The sequence below is a fragment of the Myxocyprinus asiaticus genome, chromosome 23 (genome assembly GCF_019703515.2).
Source record: "Myxocyprinus asiaticus isolate MX2 ecotype Aquarium Trade chromosome 23, UBuf_Myxa_2, whole genome shotgun sequence".
Lineage (NCBI taxonomy): Eukaryota > Metazoa > Chordata > Actinopteri > Cypriniformes > Catostomidae > Myxocyprinus > Myxocyprinus asiaticus.
The window spans coordinates 34192796-34212804 of record NC_059366.1 but is presented as its reverse complement, the minus strand read 5'-3'; the positions used below and the strand labels follow the sequence as shown (position 1 = coordinate 34212804).

The 20009-nt window shown below is 38.9% G+C and overlaps 1 protein-coding gene across 3 annotated transcripts in view; it reads right to left on the bottom strand.

Annotated features, from left to right (window-relative positions):
• Positions 1–4330: 4330 nt before the first annotated feature.
• Positions 4331–20009, bottom strand: part of LOC127414167 (threonine aspartase 1-like) — a 53633-nt gene continuing 37954 nt past the window's right edge. For 2 of the 3 annotated variants that reach the window (XM_051651965.1, XM_051651967.1), the window contains one exon: positions 4331–5958. In XM_051651965.1, coding sequence (XP_051507925.1) covers positions 5866–5958 — 93 coding nt within the window. In that variant the 3' untranslated portion in view covers positions 4331–5865. The remainder of the gene's footprint in view (positions 5959–20009) is intronic. The other variant, XR_007892749.1, reaches the window with a different exon arrangement.

Sequence of the window (20009 nt, the reverse complement as noted above, 5' to 3'; positions counted from 1 at the left end):
CGCGAGCTCCTTGGTTGGGCGTTCAAGTTTCTCCCATTACTTTTAATAGAAGTGGCCCGTCTCTGCTAAATAGTCTCTGAGGATGCTCAAGACTACAGTACATGTAAAACATTGATGAATATGACATTTAAATGTGTTATCAATGACTTCATGCCTCAATGTATGAGTAGAATTTGCACAAGATCAGTAAAAGAAGCTGTTTTAACTAAATGATGATTTAAAGTAATATTTCTACAATAGATAATGCATATGTGATAATGTTTACCTTCCGCATTCATGGTGCTAATGCGCTAACAAGCTATAGTATACTATGCTCTGGTTTCCCTCTGTTATTGTATTTTATGATGACACTGATAGTGCTGCAAAGATGGGTGTATAAAAGAGTGTTAAAGGTGCTGCAAGCAATTTATTTATGGAAAGGTATACAAAAATGTTTCCTACTCCCTGAAAGATATTAATGAAATAAGTGCCCTGAGATATCTCACCGGTCACTGTGACAGCTCTACACTATAAACAGCAACAAAAATGTGTCCGCGGGCCACGGTCTCTGACGCTTTCTGCCTGTCAAACATTTTGCGCATTCTCATAGTGTTGTAGTTGAAGCGGATCATTGAATAGGCCTACAGACAAGAATCACAGAATACAGACAAAAGAACGAAGACGGGCATATCTTACTTTGAGGAATGAAATCATGTAAAAAAAAAAAAAAAACAACAACAAAAAAAAAAACATTGAAAAATAACAGATTTAAATTAAATATTTAAAGTGGCACAAAATTGTTTATCAACATTTAAGATGTATATAATGTGTTGAAAATACTCATTATTTTTAAGTTATAACAGCTCAGTTATATGGAGTAACGTGAGTAAATCCAAACAGATCTAATCATGTTCAGTCTACTTAATTAAAATGCGCACATGAAACTACAAATATTTATTTTGTGCCATAGTGCATTTTCCAACAGGACACCGGTGTAACACCTTAAAGGATAATAATTTTTTCTGGAATTTCCTTCTCTCAGCAACTGGTAGAGCAATAGTTTCTGCACTTCTTTACTGAACACATGTTCAGAGATAAAGAGCTCAACAGCTAAAAGACCAAGATTTAGGTTAGTTAGTTAGAAGGAACACTAATCTGATAAACACAACTACAGCCCTTATTAATTACCAATAACTACTGTATTTATGCTCCACATAAGTCCACAAAATTGTATATTTAGGTACAAGAGCCTGTGACCACCCACTCAAACACAGCTCAGCTGAAACTACTTAATTACTTACATAATTTAATTCCAAACACTGAGAATACATTTACAAACCAAGCATTATTTAGAAAAATGAAAAATGTAATGAAAATTAATCAAAAGAGCAACATTTTATGACATATTAATCTTTTTCAGTGTAACAGGTTACCAGCATTTCAGAAAATAGTTTTAACTTGAGAACAATTGAACGAGATTCTGTTCTTGTTTTCTATAAATTTGTTTTTGGTTAGATCTTTCTGCAAAAAGTTTGTTTTCTGGTTTTGTTCCTTTATTTGTTTCAAATTTCTGCCAGTAGCTACCTGTGTGTGACTTCATGAGTGCAAAGAAAGACAAGCCACATGGCAATGATTCATTCTGACAGGAGAGCTCAGCATGTGTGGACAGCAGGCCGACCAGGGGCACGGTCGCACTCTTTGATCTCCACTCGCACTGCCGTCTGTTTTGTGTTTTAGGTCTCGCTGAGCGTGAGGCATTGGATACACCTTGAATGGTGAATTAACTTTGCCCTGCCACCTCTTAAAGACCCAGTATCTCTTTTCAAAGCTGAAGGGGCCCTCTATAACCCCACTGCCACAACCTCACAAATAACATTTACGACGCACATGGCATGAAAGCGCCAATAGAATTGAAGGATTGCAATCGAAAGTGACACGGAATATGCTTGTGTCAAGTCTTGGGCTTCAAAGTGTGCTATGTCACTTATGTAATGCTGTAGTGCCATGCAGAACAACAGGTGAAGAAAAAAAGATCTACAATCTTCAGGCTCCTAAGCAATATAACATGCTATTTTTGTCCCCTGCAATGTACAATAAAAAGCACTTTGATTTTTTGACAATTTCCTTGATTTCATCCTTGTTGGATTATAAACAAAATGTCTCAAAATGCCTCCATGAGAGAATAGAACTTTTGCTCATGAACTTAAATATAATAATATTACATATCTTTCACACATTCCTTAAAGACCCAATGAAATCACTTGACGAGCAAATTTTTTCGCCAGTGTTCAGTCCTTTTGAAACATTAAGTTTAGGCGGAGCATATTGAAGGGCTTGTCTATTTTATTTGTTAATAGTCAATATGCTTTAGTTACGTCACAGCCAGGAACAATGATTTGCTACTTGCTACTTGCTAGGCATATGCAGGTGGAATTATAGGGGAAGGGGAAATCCAATTATAGAGAAAATCTGATTGGTCTAAAATCGGTGTAGTGCAAGACGAGTCATATTTTATAAATGTTTTCCCAGAAGACAAAGACTGTAATTTTAAATGCGTATATCTGATAAAAGTTTTTTCAACTTTTAAGACCATACTACAATATACTGCAGATGACCTTAACCTTGTGCGACTGTGTGGATGCTGTATTTTGGTTTTGCTATATGCAACGCATAATTTAAATTAATTTAAACTGACTCAAGAATGTTCACAACATTCCAGACTGTCATTTAAGGGTTAAACTTCTGGCGGCCCACGTCACGTGAGACAACAGCATGTAGTCGATTTCCTTGAAGCACTGATAGGGCCACAGCGCCAACAAAAGTGCCTCTGGTAAGAAACCAGAAAAGTTTTTTTACTGAAACCTGTTTTGTTGAAAAATTTAGCATCTCTAGTTTAGTTTTATATGCCGCTTTTAAAAAATCCATTCATTTTTCGCCCATCAGCGCACTGATAAACATGAAGTCCACATAAAGGTACTGTATTTGTCTGCCCAAGTGTATATGACACAATGCATAATAGAATATTGAAAGGACTTCAGTTACATGTCACTTCTCTTTTGGAGCTTGAGCACAATTCTGACGGAAATGTGGTCCGATTAACGTGTATATATGCTGGATGAAGCTGAGCAAGAGTCACATTACCTAGGTATGTTAGTCTATCTTCACAAAAACGGACTGAGCCAGATGGGCTGGTTTGAGTATTTCTGTAACTGCTGATCTCCTAGGATTTTCATGCACAACAGTCTCTAGAGTTTATCCGAATGGTGCCAAAAAAAAAAAAAAAAATTATCCAGTGAGCGGCAGTTCTGTGGATGGAAACATCTTGTTGATGAGAGAGGTAAACGGAAAATGGCTAGACTGGTTCGAGCTGACAAAAAGGCTACGGTAACTCAGATAACCACTCTATGGTAGGGCGCCTGGTGAGCTGTGTGTGGATGCCACAGAGAATAGCGTGAAGCCACCACACGCATAATGTCTCTGCGGTAATGCGCTCAACAAGCCACGTGATAAGAAGCACGGATTGACGGTCTCAGATGTGGAGGCAACTGAGATTCGTCCTCCGCCACCTGGATTGAGGCGGGTCACTACGCCACCACGAGGACCTAGAGCACATTGGGAACTGGGCATTCCAAATCGGGGAGAAAAATAAAAAATAAAAATACGGCTTTATCTTAGATTTTGGTCCACTTAGAGAGGTTTGAATTTGGTTCACTAAGAATTATTATTATTATTATTTATATTTGGCCAGCTCATATTAGTCATCCTAAAATTCCTAATTCAAAGCCTGTATTTATACTACGTGCAGTGTCATTTTAAAATAATTTGTTGAGGGTGACATCACAAAAAGGTTGTCAACTCTAGGGAGGAAGACACATTAGGAGGTAAGCCAAACTTCAACAGTTGTTGACCAAGTTCTCCAAGGTCAAGAATTTCAGGGATGTGTGCAAACAAGAGAAATTTTACCAAATGAACACCTAAGCAGACTCAAAAACATCAGTGCATTTTGTAACAATCTTTAGGCGAACAACAAGAAGCCTGCTCACCTACTGTAAATTACCTTTAAGTCGACATTCCCTGGACAATATCAGAGTTTGAGATAAGTTTGAAGTTTATTCACTCCATTTGCAATACAACTGGTCATTGCAGCCACCATACAAGGGCAACCCACATTATGTGGAATAAAACAACCTTTGCTAGGTTACTAATATGACTAGTCTTCATATCATGTGAGTGTGCAACATTTTAAACATGTTTGTCAAAATGCCACACATTTCTTGACGTGTACTACCTATTTTTTCCACTTAAGCTTCACGGCGATCAATTATTCAATAAATTGATACACTGACAGCCATGGACCATGTTTCAGTTTTACTGAGCATTACAATAGCAAGAGGTTAGTACAATTTGCTGTTGAAAATGTTTACAGATGTTTACATTTCAAATAAATGCAGGCTCAAGTAAAACTAAATAGCATATACAGTATGTCAATGTCATAAGTTTACATTTATCTAGTATTGCAAGAGGTTTAACTAAAGAAAAGATCTAACTGCAGAATTGTCTTAGACATCAGTTTCATAAACAAACAAACAAACAAACAACAACAAAAAACCCTCATCATTGTAATAACCTTCAACACAATTGATTCAGTGTCATTTATAAATACATTTTAGAGATCCTTTCAATTTTCTGCTGTTATAAAATACAGACCTTTTTTATCTGGTTACAAATATATTTTGCATTTTCAAAGATGGACTAACAGTCTTATTTAGCTTGCTTTTTGGGGTCTACTTATATCTCCTGAGCACTACACAAGGCATTAGAAAACACAAGGCTGTTCACCTATTAATACAGCTCAACAACACAAGTACACCATGCAGCTTTCAAACAAGGTCAAGTGAAGTCAAGTGGATTGCTCAACATGCACCATTTATGGGAACTGGGCATGTAATTGTACTTCTCTTGGTACACTCATAAGCAGTTAAGTTAGTCAAAGTAGTGCACTTATTTAGTTAAGACGCTGGGCAAAAGTGCGTGTGCATCTAGTCTCGTCAAAGATACTACTGACATCAACTTTGTGGTGAAACCGTAACAACCATGAATTCATTATCAATTTAGTGCATTTAACAGTAAATAGATTTGATATTAGTCCAACTCTTTAACTGAACTGCTAAACATAGCTTAATATAAGTCAAATGAAAGAGTGATTCCTGTAATTTCAAAAAGCATTTTAAATGATATGCTACGTGTATAATTGCGACTTAACCAGACTCACTTCAAGCACACAATATCAAATATCTTGAAACAGCTCACACCTTTATTTTGAGCTACTAAACTGACCTTTTGCACAAATCAAACATTAAGCTATATATATAAAAACAAATTGTAAAGTAATATTAAACATCAAGTATTAAAATGCAAAAAAAAAAAAAAAAAAAAAAAAAAAAGGATGGAGCATCAAGTTTTGTCCAGCGTGTACTAGAAGCTGAGAAGTTTGTTGGAAGCCCACGAAAACCAGAGCGGTGCACTAGTCCTGAAGTGCACTTGGCATGTCCTTTACTTAGATGAGGCCTTAGGCAAATTACCATGCCAACTCTGTCCCCCTCTCAAGTGACAGTAAACCCATGTATGCAGCTTGAAAGGGGTAGAAAGGTTTGATTTTATATAAGGACTGAATAAATAATTAAATTTGAAATCACTATGAAAATAATTAATGTATGTGTGCACGAGATAGAGAGACAAAGTAAGATAGAGATGGAAGAAAATACATATTGCAACCTTTTTCCTCTTTATAACTGTGCTATATAATGATGACAATGTCAAGCTCTAGCTATGAAGATCCCGGTGGCGACATATTGCTGCAGAAATAGAGGATGATTTCACACCAGTTCAATCACTTGCAGCCCCCAGGCGACAAACTCCACCTTCAATTGCCAGTGACTGTCCTGCAACTGCCCCAGGAGGAAGTCTGGATATGTGAGTCTGGTAAACACACAGACAGAGAGAAAGAGAAGGAGAGAGTGTTAAAGCCAAGTCCACATTACAAGACTGAGGGTTGCTGCCCTGCACACATTTAAAGACTCAGTATTTTTACGTGCATGAACAAAAGTTTGATTTTAGCCAGACTAAAACAACAATTAGTCTTTTAAAAAAAATGTCATATAAACGCTTTAGTCCGACTGAAATCGTACCAGTTCGACTTTTGCAAAGATAATGCGACTGTAGCTAAAATGCGCTTGATACAAGTCACGTTTTTTTAATCATCTGAAAGGTCCTGCGACTTACAGTGCAACGTGAAATGATGTGTGTTGTGAAAGGCGCTATACAAATAAAAATGACTTGACTTGACTCATGTCTTGACATGTTAACTGGCTGGAGGAGAAAGGTCTGAATGCATCCTGCAAGACTACTACAAGACGTGCCCACTACAAGTTACGCCCCCTTCAACAACAAAAAACTGCAAAATGCTTAAGTTTTGCAACACTTGGTTGTCACATTTGTACACTGTTTGTTGTGTTTATTTGGAGTCCCGCAAAAATAGCACACCTATACCTATCCCTAAATCTAACCCAAACCTTAACCTTAGCCCTTTCCATAACCACAAAGACATCAAGAAATATACAACTTACAAGTTCTATTTGAATACAATCATACCGCCGTATCACTAGGTGTCGACAGTGAGGAGAAACATGATGAAAATGAAGAAGAAGCTAGCAATGCTAAGATAATTTGCTGACCAGTTAGCTTGTGAGCTTACTGGAGCAAACAGAACAGGAAAATGTTTAATTTCACCACTTATAACTTTGTGATAATAATGTGATATGACATTTGATTTAAAAGTTATTCTTTGTTATATTTACATAGTTGATACAATATGAATCATACAATGATAGCATAAGATTTTAAAAGTTCTTTTAGCCAATAGTAACATTTTGTGATCCAAGGGGGGCATTTTTTTGGAGTGGCCATAGTGGGTTGTTCCTTGTCGTCTTCGAGACTCATACACTTGGGCTGAAGTGAAGTTGGACGGCTGCTCCTGGGTCCTAAAGCCTGCTGCATGCAACCTCTGTCAGTGTGGCTGATACAAATATAAACTTAAATGTGTTTTTTTTTTTTTTTCTCTCAACATCACGATTTTGGCCAGGTGTGATATATTCAGGTTCGACTTTATTTCTGGAAAATAAAGGTATATGTAAGGGATAATGTAAAGTCAGCCGGTGTTTATTTTGCAATAACAACAGGCTGACTGTACATTATGCCGCTTATTACATGGCTACTAACAAATAAATAAATACATGGACATAAAATATTGATTTGCATTGAATTTACGTAATTTGAGAAGAAAGAAATCGCTGAACAGCTGGAATCAACCTCCGGTTAGCGTCGGAGTACTGTTGGTATTTATTTTGTGAAAATGACCGTCTGACTCCTCAATATTCAGCCTATTACAAGACTACTTGCCAAAATAATAAAATAAATGGCCATGAAACATTGATTTTATATATACGCATATACACATACACATTCTCATACACTTATATACATATACATATACATATAATAAACATACAACTCTAAACTATATTCCTCTCTCCACAGACCTACTCCGAGAGCCCCCCAAAAACAATCAAATATTTACCCCACTTCCCATTAAAAGAATCCCATATCCCCAGCCTTCTACATATTACCTCTTCGAAGGCTGCCACCCTTCTCTCCAGAATTGAGGGTGCTCCCACCGACTTCCAACCCCTTAAAACAATCTGCTTGCCTATCATCACGCTGGTGAGGACCCAATCTTTTATGTATTTATTGCCTACATTGATGACTGCCCCATCACCCAAGACACAGAGTCTGGGGCAAAACAAAATCCGAATGCCCAACACGTCACATACAAAACTCTGTACCTTCAACCAAAATTCCTGAATCTCAGCGCACCACCAAAAAACATGGCCAGCAGGTGGGTGTGTCTTTAAGACCAAGCCTATACAGTCTAGAGGGGGTCCAACTGAATCTATGTAGAATCTTGAATTGTATAAGTTGCACCCTTGTGTCTCTTGATGCAGTCTTGATGTTTTTTAGAATCCCAGCCCACACTCCATCCTCCAAAACCAAATTAAAATCTTTCTCCCATAATCTCTTGATAGAGGTTAAAGCTCCATCCCCCAGACTCTGAACTAGCAGGGAGTAATACACTGATGCCTCATGACCTTTTCCAAAAGCAGTAATCACCTCTCCCAAAGTATCTGCCGCTTTATGGGGGTGTATGCTACTCCCAAAAATAGAACAGAGTAGGTGGCACAACAGTAAATACCTAAAAAACTGAGATCTGGGAATCCCAAAATGTTGAGCCAAATGACCAAAGAATCTCAACACTCCACTCTCATATAGGTTACAGAGTGTATTAACCCCCCTCGCAATCCACTAACCAGCAGAAGGGGGACTTATCAATATATAATTTTGGGTTCAGCCATATGCTCGAGGCAGCATTCAGATAAATGTCTGAATTAAACACTCTGGACACTTTTGTCCATACTGAGTGCAAATGCGAAATAACGGTGCAAATTAGCTTCTCCGGTTAGTTTGATAGAAAGGCTTTGTAATGGCAAAATCAGGGCAAGGACTTCTTGTTCAATACGAAACCAGGGAGGGGCTCTCTCAGGTGGAAGCGACCAATGAGCTAAATGCCTGAGACGGAACGCATAATAATAAAACAAAATCTTGGGTAGGCCTAGCCCACCTTTGTCTATGCAACTTACTGAAATGTAACGTGGGACGCTTTCCATTCCAAATGAAGGACTTCGCTATGCTATCAAATTGCTTGAAATAAGAGCGGGGGACATCTACAGGGAGAGACAGTAGCAGGGTAGTTGAATTTAGGAATACAATTCATTTTAATACCATTAACCTTCCCAATCATCGATAAATGTAATGAAGCCCACCTGTCCACATCACTCGAAAATCGTTTTATTATAGGGTCAAAATTAACTCTAACTAAATCAGACACATTTGCTGGGAATAAAATACCCAAATATTTGATGCCGTGTTTGGGCCACTGGAAGGCGCCCAGCTGGAAGGCCGCTACTGGACAGTATGCTGTCAGAGCCAAAGCTTCGGATTTAGCACAGTTGACTTTGTATCCTGAGAATTTGGAAAAGGAATGAATAATTCTGTGGAGGCAAAGCATAGATCTAGTAGGGTCAGTGACAAATAATAGAATATCATCTGCGTAAAGCAGAAGCTTATGCGCCATACCTCCCGCAATCACCCCTGGAAAATCATCCTCCTTTCTTATCGCGGCTGCTAATGGTTCCAGGGCAAGACAGAACAATAATGGGGAAAGAGGGCAACCCTGCTGAGTGCCCCTATTCAGAGTAAAATAATCTGAAATTAATCTTTTTGTTTGTACCGCTGCTACAGGGTGTCTATAAAGTAACTTAATCCAGCCAATAAATGTACTATAAAAAGATAATCCCATTCTACCATATCAAACGCATTTTCGGCGTCAAGTAAGATGGCAGCAACCGGAGTCTGATCATTCGCCACTGACCACATAATATTGATGAAACGCCTAATGTTATCAGAAGAGTTGCGGCCCCGAATAAACCCCACCTGATCTATATGTATAAGAGATGTCATAACTTTACTTAATTGGTTAGCAAAAACGTTTGCCAAAATTTTTACATCTAGCTGGATCAGGGAAATTGGATGGTAACTTTCGCTTGGATCTTTGTCCTTTTTAAGAATCAGACTGATCCGGGCTTGTGTCATGGTTGGAGGAAGCTTTCCATTCTTTAATGATTCTGTATAAACTTCTAACAAAAGTGGAGCCAATTCTGTAGCATAAGATATAAAAAATTCGGCAGCAAAACCATTTGGCCCCGAAGACTTGCCTGTAGGCAAGGCCTTAATTACCTCGTCTAGCTCCTCCAAGTTTATCTCAGAATCAAGAGAATTTTCGTCAGTTTAGGAAGTTCTAATGGTTCCACAAAGTTTCTAATATCTTCTTCAGTAGATGAAGACCTGGAACCATAAAGATCAAGACAGAATTCTTTAAAGGCATTATTAATATCAATGGCTGAGGTAAAAATTTCACCATCAGCAGATTTCACTGAGGGAATGGTAGAAAAAGACTCTCTCTGTTTTATATATCTAGCCAAAAGCTTCCCTGCTTTGTCCCCCGACTCAAAGTATGACTGTCTTGCCCTGAATAGCCAAAACTCCACTTTCCGCGATAAAATAGTACTATATCTATATTTCAGTCGGGTCAATTCTCTGAGGCCATCAGACAACATTCTGCGCTTCAGCTCTGCACTTTTAATATTCTCTTCCATCTCCATGAGTTCTCGTGCTTTGGATTTTTTGGTGAATGAGGCATACTGTATAATCCGACCCCTAAGAACCGCCTTAAGTGCCTCCCAAGCCACGCCCACAGAGGATACCGATGACCAGTTGGTGTCCATATAAACATTGATTTCAGTCTTTAACATTTGTTGGAAATCAGGATTTTGCAAGAAGGATACATTAAAGCGCCAACTATATGATTTCTTTTTCTCTATATGTGGCAACACCTCTAAACTCACCAGGGCGAGATCTGAGACTAAAATGTTTCCGATTGATCAATCAACAACGGATGAAATGAGGGACTTAAATATAAAAAAAAAAAAATCTATTCTAGAATAAATCTTATGGACTGATGAAAAAAATGTATAGTCCCTACCAGATGGGTTCAAAAGTCTCCAAATATCTGTAAGACCAAGATTTTTACACATCTTGTGAAGTGACACCACTGCTCTAGGGGGCTTACACACTTTTGCTTCACTATGCTCAAGGACAGAATCCATCAAAAGATTACAGTCTCCTCCCAATATTATATCATGAGGGGTGCCAGTGGTTTGCAACATCCATTCAAGATCTATAAAAAAAAGCCCTGATCATCAGCATTAGGTGCGTAAATATTAGCCAAAATCAACCTTTGCCCCTGAATTTCTCCTAAAACAATAATGACTCTTCCTAATTTATCTTTAATTTGTTTGAATTGTAGATGTTTATTTATCACTATAATGACCCCCCTACTCTTACTTGAGCCAGCACTAAAGAAAACATGTCCACCCCATATCTTCCCAAATTTTTCAGCTTACTGCAGGGAGAGATGCGTTTTTTTTGAAGAAAGACTATATCATTTTCTTACGTTTAAGAAAAGAAATAACCTTCCTTCTTTTTATGGGGCGCCCCAACCCATTCACATTCCATGTGGAGAGAGATAATCCACTCATACTAACTTTTGTCATTTTGATATAATAGAAAAATAAACTAAGTGTCAAAAATAAGATAATACAGACCACATTCCCCATTAGTACAACAATAAAACCCCCGAACTTCCCCCCGAACAAAACAAACAGAAAAAAGAAAAATGTGCGCATTAACCCCGCGCACAAAGGCGCCAACCGGCGTCAATCCCTCTAAACTCAATAGGTCCATGTACGCCTACAAGAGCCCCCGTGACAACTTTGCCATCGCATTGCTTAAGTCCGGTGGGTCTGCACAAATTTTGTGAGGCAAAATTACATAACAGAAAATACTTTGTAAAACAGACCCCAGCCAACAGGCAGAATAAACAGAAAGAACGTGTAGATTAATTCACAGAACTGTCTCGAAGGTGTGTTCCTCCACAAAACAAATTCCAGCTAATATAAAGCCTAGCCTGTCCGTTTCCTCGGACAGACAAACAATTGTTCAGTGAGCCGGCTGTTATGAGTGCAGCAGATGACGAAATCATTCTAATGTCCCTTAAAAATATTCCACAAAAAACAAACTCCAGCCAACAGGAGGCGCAAGCACAAAGAACAAACAGAATCATCCACAACACTGTCCCAAAGCAGTGTTATTCCACAAAACAAACTCCAGCCGCTAGGCAGAACCAGCATGAAAAGAAACAAAACAGGCATCCCGGATCCTCGGATGATCAAGTGTGTATTGAGCGGGTCAAATTCACTCAGAGGCCACGTAAAAAAAATACACCATGACTTACTCAGTCCGTCAACTTAATAAAGGACATCCTTTATGTGAGCATGTAGATATTTTGCATTCATCCATAGTGACCATTCTCAATCTGGCCGGGAACTTCAGTGTAAAAGCAATCTTCCTTCAATGCAAAAGTTTTTTGAAGGAGTCATGCCACAAAACAAACTCCAACCGCCAGGCGGAGCCAACGCAGAGAGAAACAAAAATGGTGCCCAGCTTCCTTAGATAGTCGAGTCACTGAACAGCGAGTCAGTCCACTCACATAAGAAACGCCCAATGGTTTTACTGGCCCATATTTTCTATGTAGGCCAGTGCCTTTTTGGGGCATAAAAATACTTTGCTGTCATCCTTGGTGTCTATTCTCAGTTTGGCCGGAAACATCAGTGCAAAAGCGATCTTCCGTTGATGTAAGAGTTTCTTACATTCCTTGAACGATCACGTTTCTCTCGTCGAATTTGCAAAGTCCGGGAACAAGAAAATATTGTGATTCTTCCAAGAAAGCTTTCCTTTGCTCCTCGCCTGGCGCAACACAAGATTTTTATCGGATGATTTAAAAAATGTGCAGATCTGCGAGCCGGGACTCTGTGAGCTTGCTCGATTTCCAGCAATTTCACCATATCTCTGCCCTCTTCATGCTCAGGAATTCCAACAATTCCTATGTTATTCCTTCAGTTCATATTTTCGAGATATTCCAGTTTTTACAAAATGTGTTGCAAGTCTATTTTGGACGCGGGTGGATTAGCGGATAATTCCCTCTCCGATGATTCCAAATAATCGATTCGTTTTTCAACATCCAACACTCGTGACCAACTCAGAGAATTTTGTTTCCATCGCCATAATCGATTGATGTATTACAGCGAGATCCTCCAAATATAACATGAAAATAATACAAAAAACTAGCAAAGTGAGCAGAGCTAGTCGCTCACACGTCTGCCTCTCGCATGGCGTCACCGGTATGGAAAAATTATTAATTTATATCCTTAAAAAAAATGCAAAGGGTGAGTTATTAGGTAACTGTCATATAGAGTACAACATATAAATATTGTTGTAAAGCTCTGAAATTAAAATAACATTGCAAAACCATTGCTTTCCATAATTTTTCAAGTCAACATGCCTTTTCCAACGTCACATCTCAGCAACTCGGGAATCATCTAGAATTCAGAGTTTCGATAATTTTTCAAGTCGACATGCCTTTTCCAACGTCACATCTCAGCAACTTGGATATCATCTAGAATTCAGAGTTTCCATCATTTTTCAAGTCAGCATGCCTTTTCCAACGTCACATCTCAGCAACTCGGTTATCATCTAGAATTCAGAGTTTCCCACTAGTAAATACGACTTCGCCTGGTCATTCATGCGCTCCTAATTATGATATATCAGACTCCACTTGAAGCGCTCATAAGTTCTTTATTAAATGCAGTACTAAGGTGTATCCAAATTGTGTACTGTCTGTACTGCATTTGATGAAGAACATACTTCTCGACTGTTAATAAAATATGTTCTTCAGGTACTGTATGTGTATAATATAAATACATTCTCTGGCATTTTCATACAGGAACGTGGGCATTGTCCTGTGTCATATATATGATGTAGTAACAACAACCATGGATGTAGATGGTCATTTAGGTATTTTTCATCTACTGTTTCATGAATACTGAGGCTTCAGACATACTAAATTGACATACTGCTTTTGGCATTCTACTGTATATAATGTAGAAGTAGGCATATTTAGATGTGGGGATGCAAGTACAGGAATTAAGATGCAGCTTATATCTTCCTTATCAAACACATGATTCAACTCATCAGCTCATTGGTAATGGCTTCATAACTTGAACTGGGTGTGTTAAATAAGTGAGACATCTAAATTGTGCAGTGTTTGGAGTACTCCTGGATCGGGATTGGGAAACACTGCTTCAAAATAAAGTATGAGTGTGGAGAAGCACACAGCTGTTGAATAATGGGAGTGAGGTGTCTTTACTAGAATCAAAGGCAGTTGCCGCCCGTCTCCAGCACACGACCAGCCGTTCTCTCTGACAGGCTATGATAAGCGGCTCTCAGGGAGCAAAAACAATAACAAAGCTCCCTGTCTGAATGTTTATGTGTGTGTGAGTGGAAAGATAATGACAGTGAAGGTGTTCTCCTGGAGCAACCCGGGCCACCTGTTACTAGCCTCGGTCTGTGGAGAGAGGACACACAAATGGCGACAGTGAGTGGAAAACGGTGACCCTTCTTGTCACGTCACTGTGTGTCTGTTATGCGATCAACTGATCCATAATTCACACCCACACTCCATGTGACCTCCTAGTATAGGCCATGGATTTCATGGAATGATATAGTGACTTAGAAACCAAGTAAGGAGACAATAGGAGACCAAAGACAGACTCAATGACCACTGAGTAGAACTGTATCAGCAGCGCCTGTGGCAGGTTGAACTTCCTCAACTGGCGAAGGAAGTACAACCTCTGCTGGGCCTTTTTCACAATAGAGTCAATGTGTGTGTCCCACTTCAGGTCCTGTGAGATGGTAGTGCCCAGGAACCTGAATGACTCCACTGCTGCCACAGTGATGTTTAGAATGGTGAGGGGGGTCAGTGTTGGGGTGTTCCTCCTAAAGTCCACAATCATCTCCACTGTTTTGAGCGTGTTCAGCTCAAGTTTGTTTTGACTGCACCAGATAGCCAGCTGTTCAACCTCCCTTCTGTATGCAGACTCATCGTCATCTCGGATGAGGCCGATGACAGTGGTGTCATCTGCAAACTTCAGGAGCTTGACAGAGGGGTCCTTGGCGATGCAGTCATTGGTGTAGAGGGAGAAGAGTAGTGGGGAGAGCACACATCCCTGGGGGGCACCAGTGCTGATTGTACAGGTGCTGGAAGTGAGTTTCCCCTGTCTCACAAACTGCTGCCTGTCCATCAGTAAGCTGGTAATCAGATAGACATGGGAACAGAGAGTTGGTGTAATTTATTCTGGAGTATAGCTGGGATGATGGTGTTGAAAGCCGAACTGAAGTCCACAAAAAGGATCCTTGCATATGTCCCTGGTCTGTCCAGATGTTGCAGGATATGATGCAACCCCATGTTGACTGCATCATCCACAGACCTGTTTGCTCGATAAGCAAATTGAAGGGGATCTAGAAAGGGTCCAGTGATGTTCTTCAGGTGGGCCAAAAAGCATTTACATTTACATTTATGCATTTAGCAGACGCTTTTATCCAAAGCAACTTACAGTGCCCTGATTACAGGGACAATACCCCTGGAGCAACCTGGAGTTAAGTGCCTTGCTCAAGGACACAGTGGTGGTGGCTGTGGGGATTGAACCAACAACCTTCTGCTTATCAGTTCAGTGCTTTAGTCCACTACACCACCACCACTCCAAAAGCAAGAATGTTCACCGATCCCTCAGCCCGGGGGTTGCCGAAGTATTTGGATATTGCTATATATATATATATATATATATATATATATATATATATATATATATATATATATATATATATATACACAGGTGCATCTCAATAAATTAGAATGTTGTGGAAAAGTTCATTTATTTCAGTAATTCAACTCAAATTGTGAAACTCGTGTATTAAATAAATTCAATGCACACAGACTGAAGTAGTTTAAGTCTTTGGTTCTTTTAATTGTGATGATTTTGGCTCACATTTAACAAAAACCCACCAATTCACTATCTCAAAAAATTAGAATATGATGACATGCCAGTCAGCTAATCAACTCAAAACACCTGCAAAAGGTTTCCTGAGCCTTCAAAATGGTCTCTCAGTTTGGTTCACTAGGCTACACAATCATGGGGAAGACTGCTGATCTGACAGTTGTCCAGAAGACAATAATTGACACCCTTCACAAGGAGGGTAAGCCACAAACATTCATTGCCAAAGAAGCTGGCTGTTCACAGAGTGCTGTATCCAAGCATGTTAACAAAGTTGAGTGGACGGAAAAAGTGTGGAAGAAAAAGATGCACAAACAACCGAGAGAACCGCAGCCTTATGAGGATTGTCAAGCAAAATCGATTCAAGAATTTGGGTGAACTTCACAAGGAATGGACTGAGGCTGGGGTCAAGGCATCAAGAGCCACCACACAACATGTCACCAAATTCCTTGACACCAGACGTGTCAAGGAATTTGGCTACAGTTGTCGTATTCCTCTTGTTAAGCCACTCCTGAACCACAGACAACATCAGAGGCGTCTTACCTGGGCTAAGGAGAAGAAGAACTGGACTGTTGCCAGTGGTCCAAAGTCCTCTTTTCAGATGAGAGCAAGTTTTGTATTTCATTTGGAAACCAAGGTCCTAGAGTCTGGAGGAAGGGTGGAGAAGCTCATAGCCCAAGTTGCTTGAAGTCCAGTGTTAAGTTTCCACAGTCTGTGATGATTTGGGGTGCAATGTCATCTGCTGGTGTTGGTCCATTGTGTTTTTTGAAAACCAAAGTCACTGCACCCATTTACCAAGAAATTTTGGAGCACTTCATGCTTCCTTCAGCTGACCAGCTTTTTAAAGATGCTGATTTCATTTTCCAGCAGGATTTGGCACCTGCCCACACTGCCAAAAGCACCAAAAGTTGGTTAAATGACCATGGTGTTGGTGTGCTTGACTGGCCAGCAAACTCACCAGACCTGAACCCCATAGAGAATCTATGGGGTATTGTCAAGAGGAAAATGAGAAACAAGAGACCAAAAAATGCAGATGAGCTGAAGGCCACTGTCAAAGAAACCTGGGCTTCCATACCACCTCAGCAGTGCCACAAACTGATCACCTCCATGCCACGCCAAATTGAGGCAGTAATTAAAGCAAAAGGAGCCCCTACCAAGTATTGAGTACATATACAGTAAATGAACATACTTTCCAGAAGGCCAACAATTCACTAAAAATGTTTTTTTTATTGGTCTTATGATGTATTCTAATTTTTTGAGATAGTGAATTGGTGGGTTTTTGATAAATGTGAGCCAAAATCATCACAATTAAAAGAACCAAAGACTTAAACTACTTCAGTCTGTGTGCATTGAATTTATTTAATACACGAGTTTCACAATTTGAGTTGAATTATTGAAATAAATGAACTTTTCCACGACATTCTAATTTATTGAGATGCACCTGTATATATATCGTGAAGGAGGGAACAAAACGAATTTATTCACACACATGTATTTTCCCGGACAAAGAAATACCCGACTGGTAGAGAATGCACAGATGAAGTAGGTGTTGCCCTTCACAACTGCTGTAAAGCCATCTTTCAAAAAGCTGAACAACACACATTTTAACCACTTAATTTTTTTCCAGTTTCATTTGAATTTTTAGTTAAAATAAATAAAGTTCAAAGTTTGAAATCAAGGTGTCTTGCTTTATTGTGTAGGCTTAACCCTAACCCTGCTTAACGAAAATTACCCTATAGTACCACCTAGCATCCAACCAGCGGTAATACCGGTGTTTGTCGTTTTCCTGTGGAGTTTTTTTTTCTGCAACCAACTGACCAATTAAAACTTGGTCAACCAAGACTCTTCTCATCGACTAACGCTTGATCGGCTATTAGGGGGCAGCCCTACTACATAGGCAGCTGCCTAACGGTTTTGAAACCTGTGGCTGATTTGGAAGGCTATACATAGGTAGCAACTGTATGTGCCATAGAAATAACTTTCCTCTCGCAAAGCGCACAGCAGACTCAACTCACAACAGACTTAAATACAGATGATGCAAGAGTAATATTCTACTAAGCAGAAATATACAAGGAACCCACAAATTCTCGGAACTAAAGTAACTTTATTCAAAAAAAAAAAAAGATTTTTTATTTTTTTTTGTATTAAATGAATTACAATTATATTAATAATATTAATTTCTCGTTTCACACTTCAACATTTTTAGCAATAGCAAGGCAGCTCACTAGGTTATAAAACACTGTCCATACAACAACTCCAAATGAATTGACTAATCATCATTGTGTTCTACATAACCATTTAAAAAAAAAACTTAAAAAAATCTATAAAATCTAAATGAAGAACAAACACAGAACACAAATTTCTTTCACAAACACTGTGCATCAGCGCACAGCATCATTAGGGGAACAAGGACTCTGGAAATTTTCTTCCAAGTTTTTGTCTTGCTTCACTATGGAACATTGTTTAAAACTTTTGTTCTATATGGAAATAAAAGCTTTAAATTAAACTTCCCTTGTACTTTTAAAACACAAGTGTCTTTGTGATTTTCTGGTCCGTAGATATGACTGGAGTCCCCCCTCCATTGCAAATCTATGGTATTTTTTCACCTGTTTTATCATCCACCAGGCAAAAATCCTAAGTCTGATCACTTAAAAAAAGCAATAGCACAACACTCCTCAATAAGTCAAATGATTTGAGGTATCATTCATGTCCGTAGTATAAACAGTGCAGGATGAGTTATGCACCAAAGTTTACTCTTTGGGAAGAGGTTTAGAACTAAACCCTAACCCTGAGCAATATTAATATATATAAATAAATTCAATGTTTTGGATCCATCGTTTAAATCTCAGTAAATGAAATTGCTACGGAACATGTGAATAAAAGTGAACAGTTGAGTTATTGTATTTCCGTTCAATACACTTTAAAAATCTCCAAAGCTGGCATACAATTCATCCCAAACCATCAGACATAAATTGGATAGACACTTCAGTTACATGATAACGAGCAGTGTTTTGAAGTTGAACATATTTAAATCTATTCAATGGTGTTTTATCTAAGATGGTTCATAGTGGTTGGAATGAACACTGCTGGAAATAATTAAGAAGTCTTAACGTAAGCAGAAAGCAGATAAGACTCAATTCTCTTTGCCAAACCAGAGATTCACTCTAGACTGAGATGGACATCAATACTGAAAACTGCTTTGTTTGAGACACATAACCAAAATGATGCCATTAAAATTCTTTCATAATTGCTGTGTTATGAAAAAATCTTCTTTATGATGTGTTCAAGAGCTGAAAACCAGCATGTTCAAACCAGAACTGGGGCTGCAACATAAAAACAGGTCTATGACAATGGCCATGCTTTAGCTGTCGTTTTCACATTCCATTTTGTTCACAGCCACAAAGTGCAGGAACTTTTTCCAAAATGCTAAATGGAAAAAGAGAAAAGTGAGCAGTGTCACCCTTTAGTCACCAACCAAAGTTGGAAGCAAAGGACATGGGAAGACCAGTTCTTTGGACAGATGTATAAGTATGTATGTATGTATATGTGTGTATATGTATGCATTTATGCATGTATGTATGCATGTATATATGGATGGATGGATGTACAACCACAATGTAAGGCTTCTGCTTTGCATAGTAAAGTCTTAACTTGTATCTGTGGATGCAGCGGCGAGTGTTGACTAACAAAAGTTTACTAAAGTTATCCCAAGCCCATGTTCATGATATCCATTACAGATGAATGCCGTTTTTTAAGACAGTTATGTCTGAGGGATCAGAGATCACACACATTCTGAAGTGGTTTTCGTCTTGCCCTTTACACATTTGACCAAAATCCTTGAATTTTTACAGTTGTGCTCAGAAGTTTGCATACCCTTGGAGAACTGGTAATATATGTACCATTTGTAAAGAAAACATGAGTGAGCAGGCAAAACACATTTCTTTTATTTCTTATGGGATTAATTTTCAACTGTATGTTATAACAGAATGGCACAATCATATAACAAAACATGGCAACAAAGTAAAAAATTAAATGACCCCTGTTCAAAAGTCTTCATACCCTTAGTTCTTAATACTGTGTATTGCCCCCTTTAGCATCAATGACAGTATGCAGTCTTTTGTAATAGTTGTCTATAAGGCCCCAAATGCTTGCAGGAGGTATAGCTGCCCATTTGTCTTGGCAAAATGCCTCCAGGTCATGCAAAGTCTTTGGTCATCTTGCATGAACAGCACGTTTGAGATCTCCCCAGAGTGGCTCGATGATATTAAGGTCAGGAGACTGTGATGGCCACTCCAGAACCTTCACTTTTTTCTGCTGTAACCACTGGAGGGTCAACTTGGACTTGTGCTT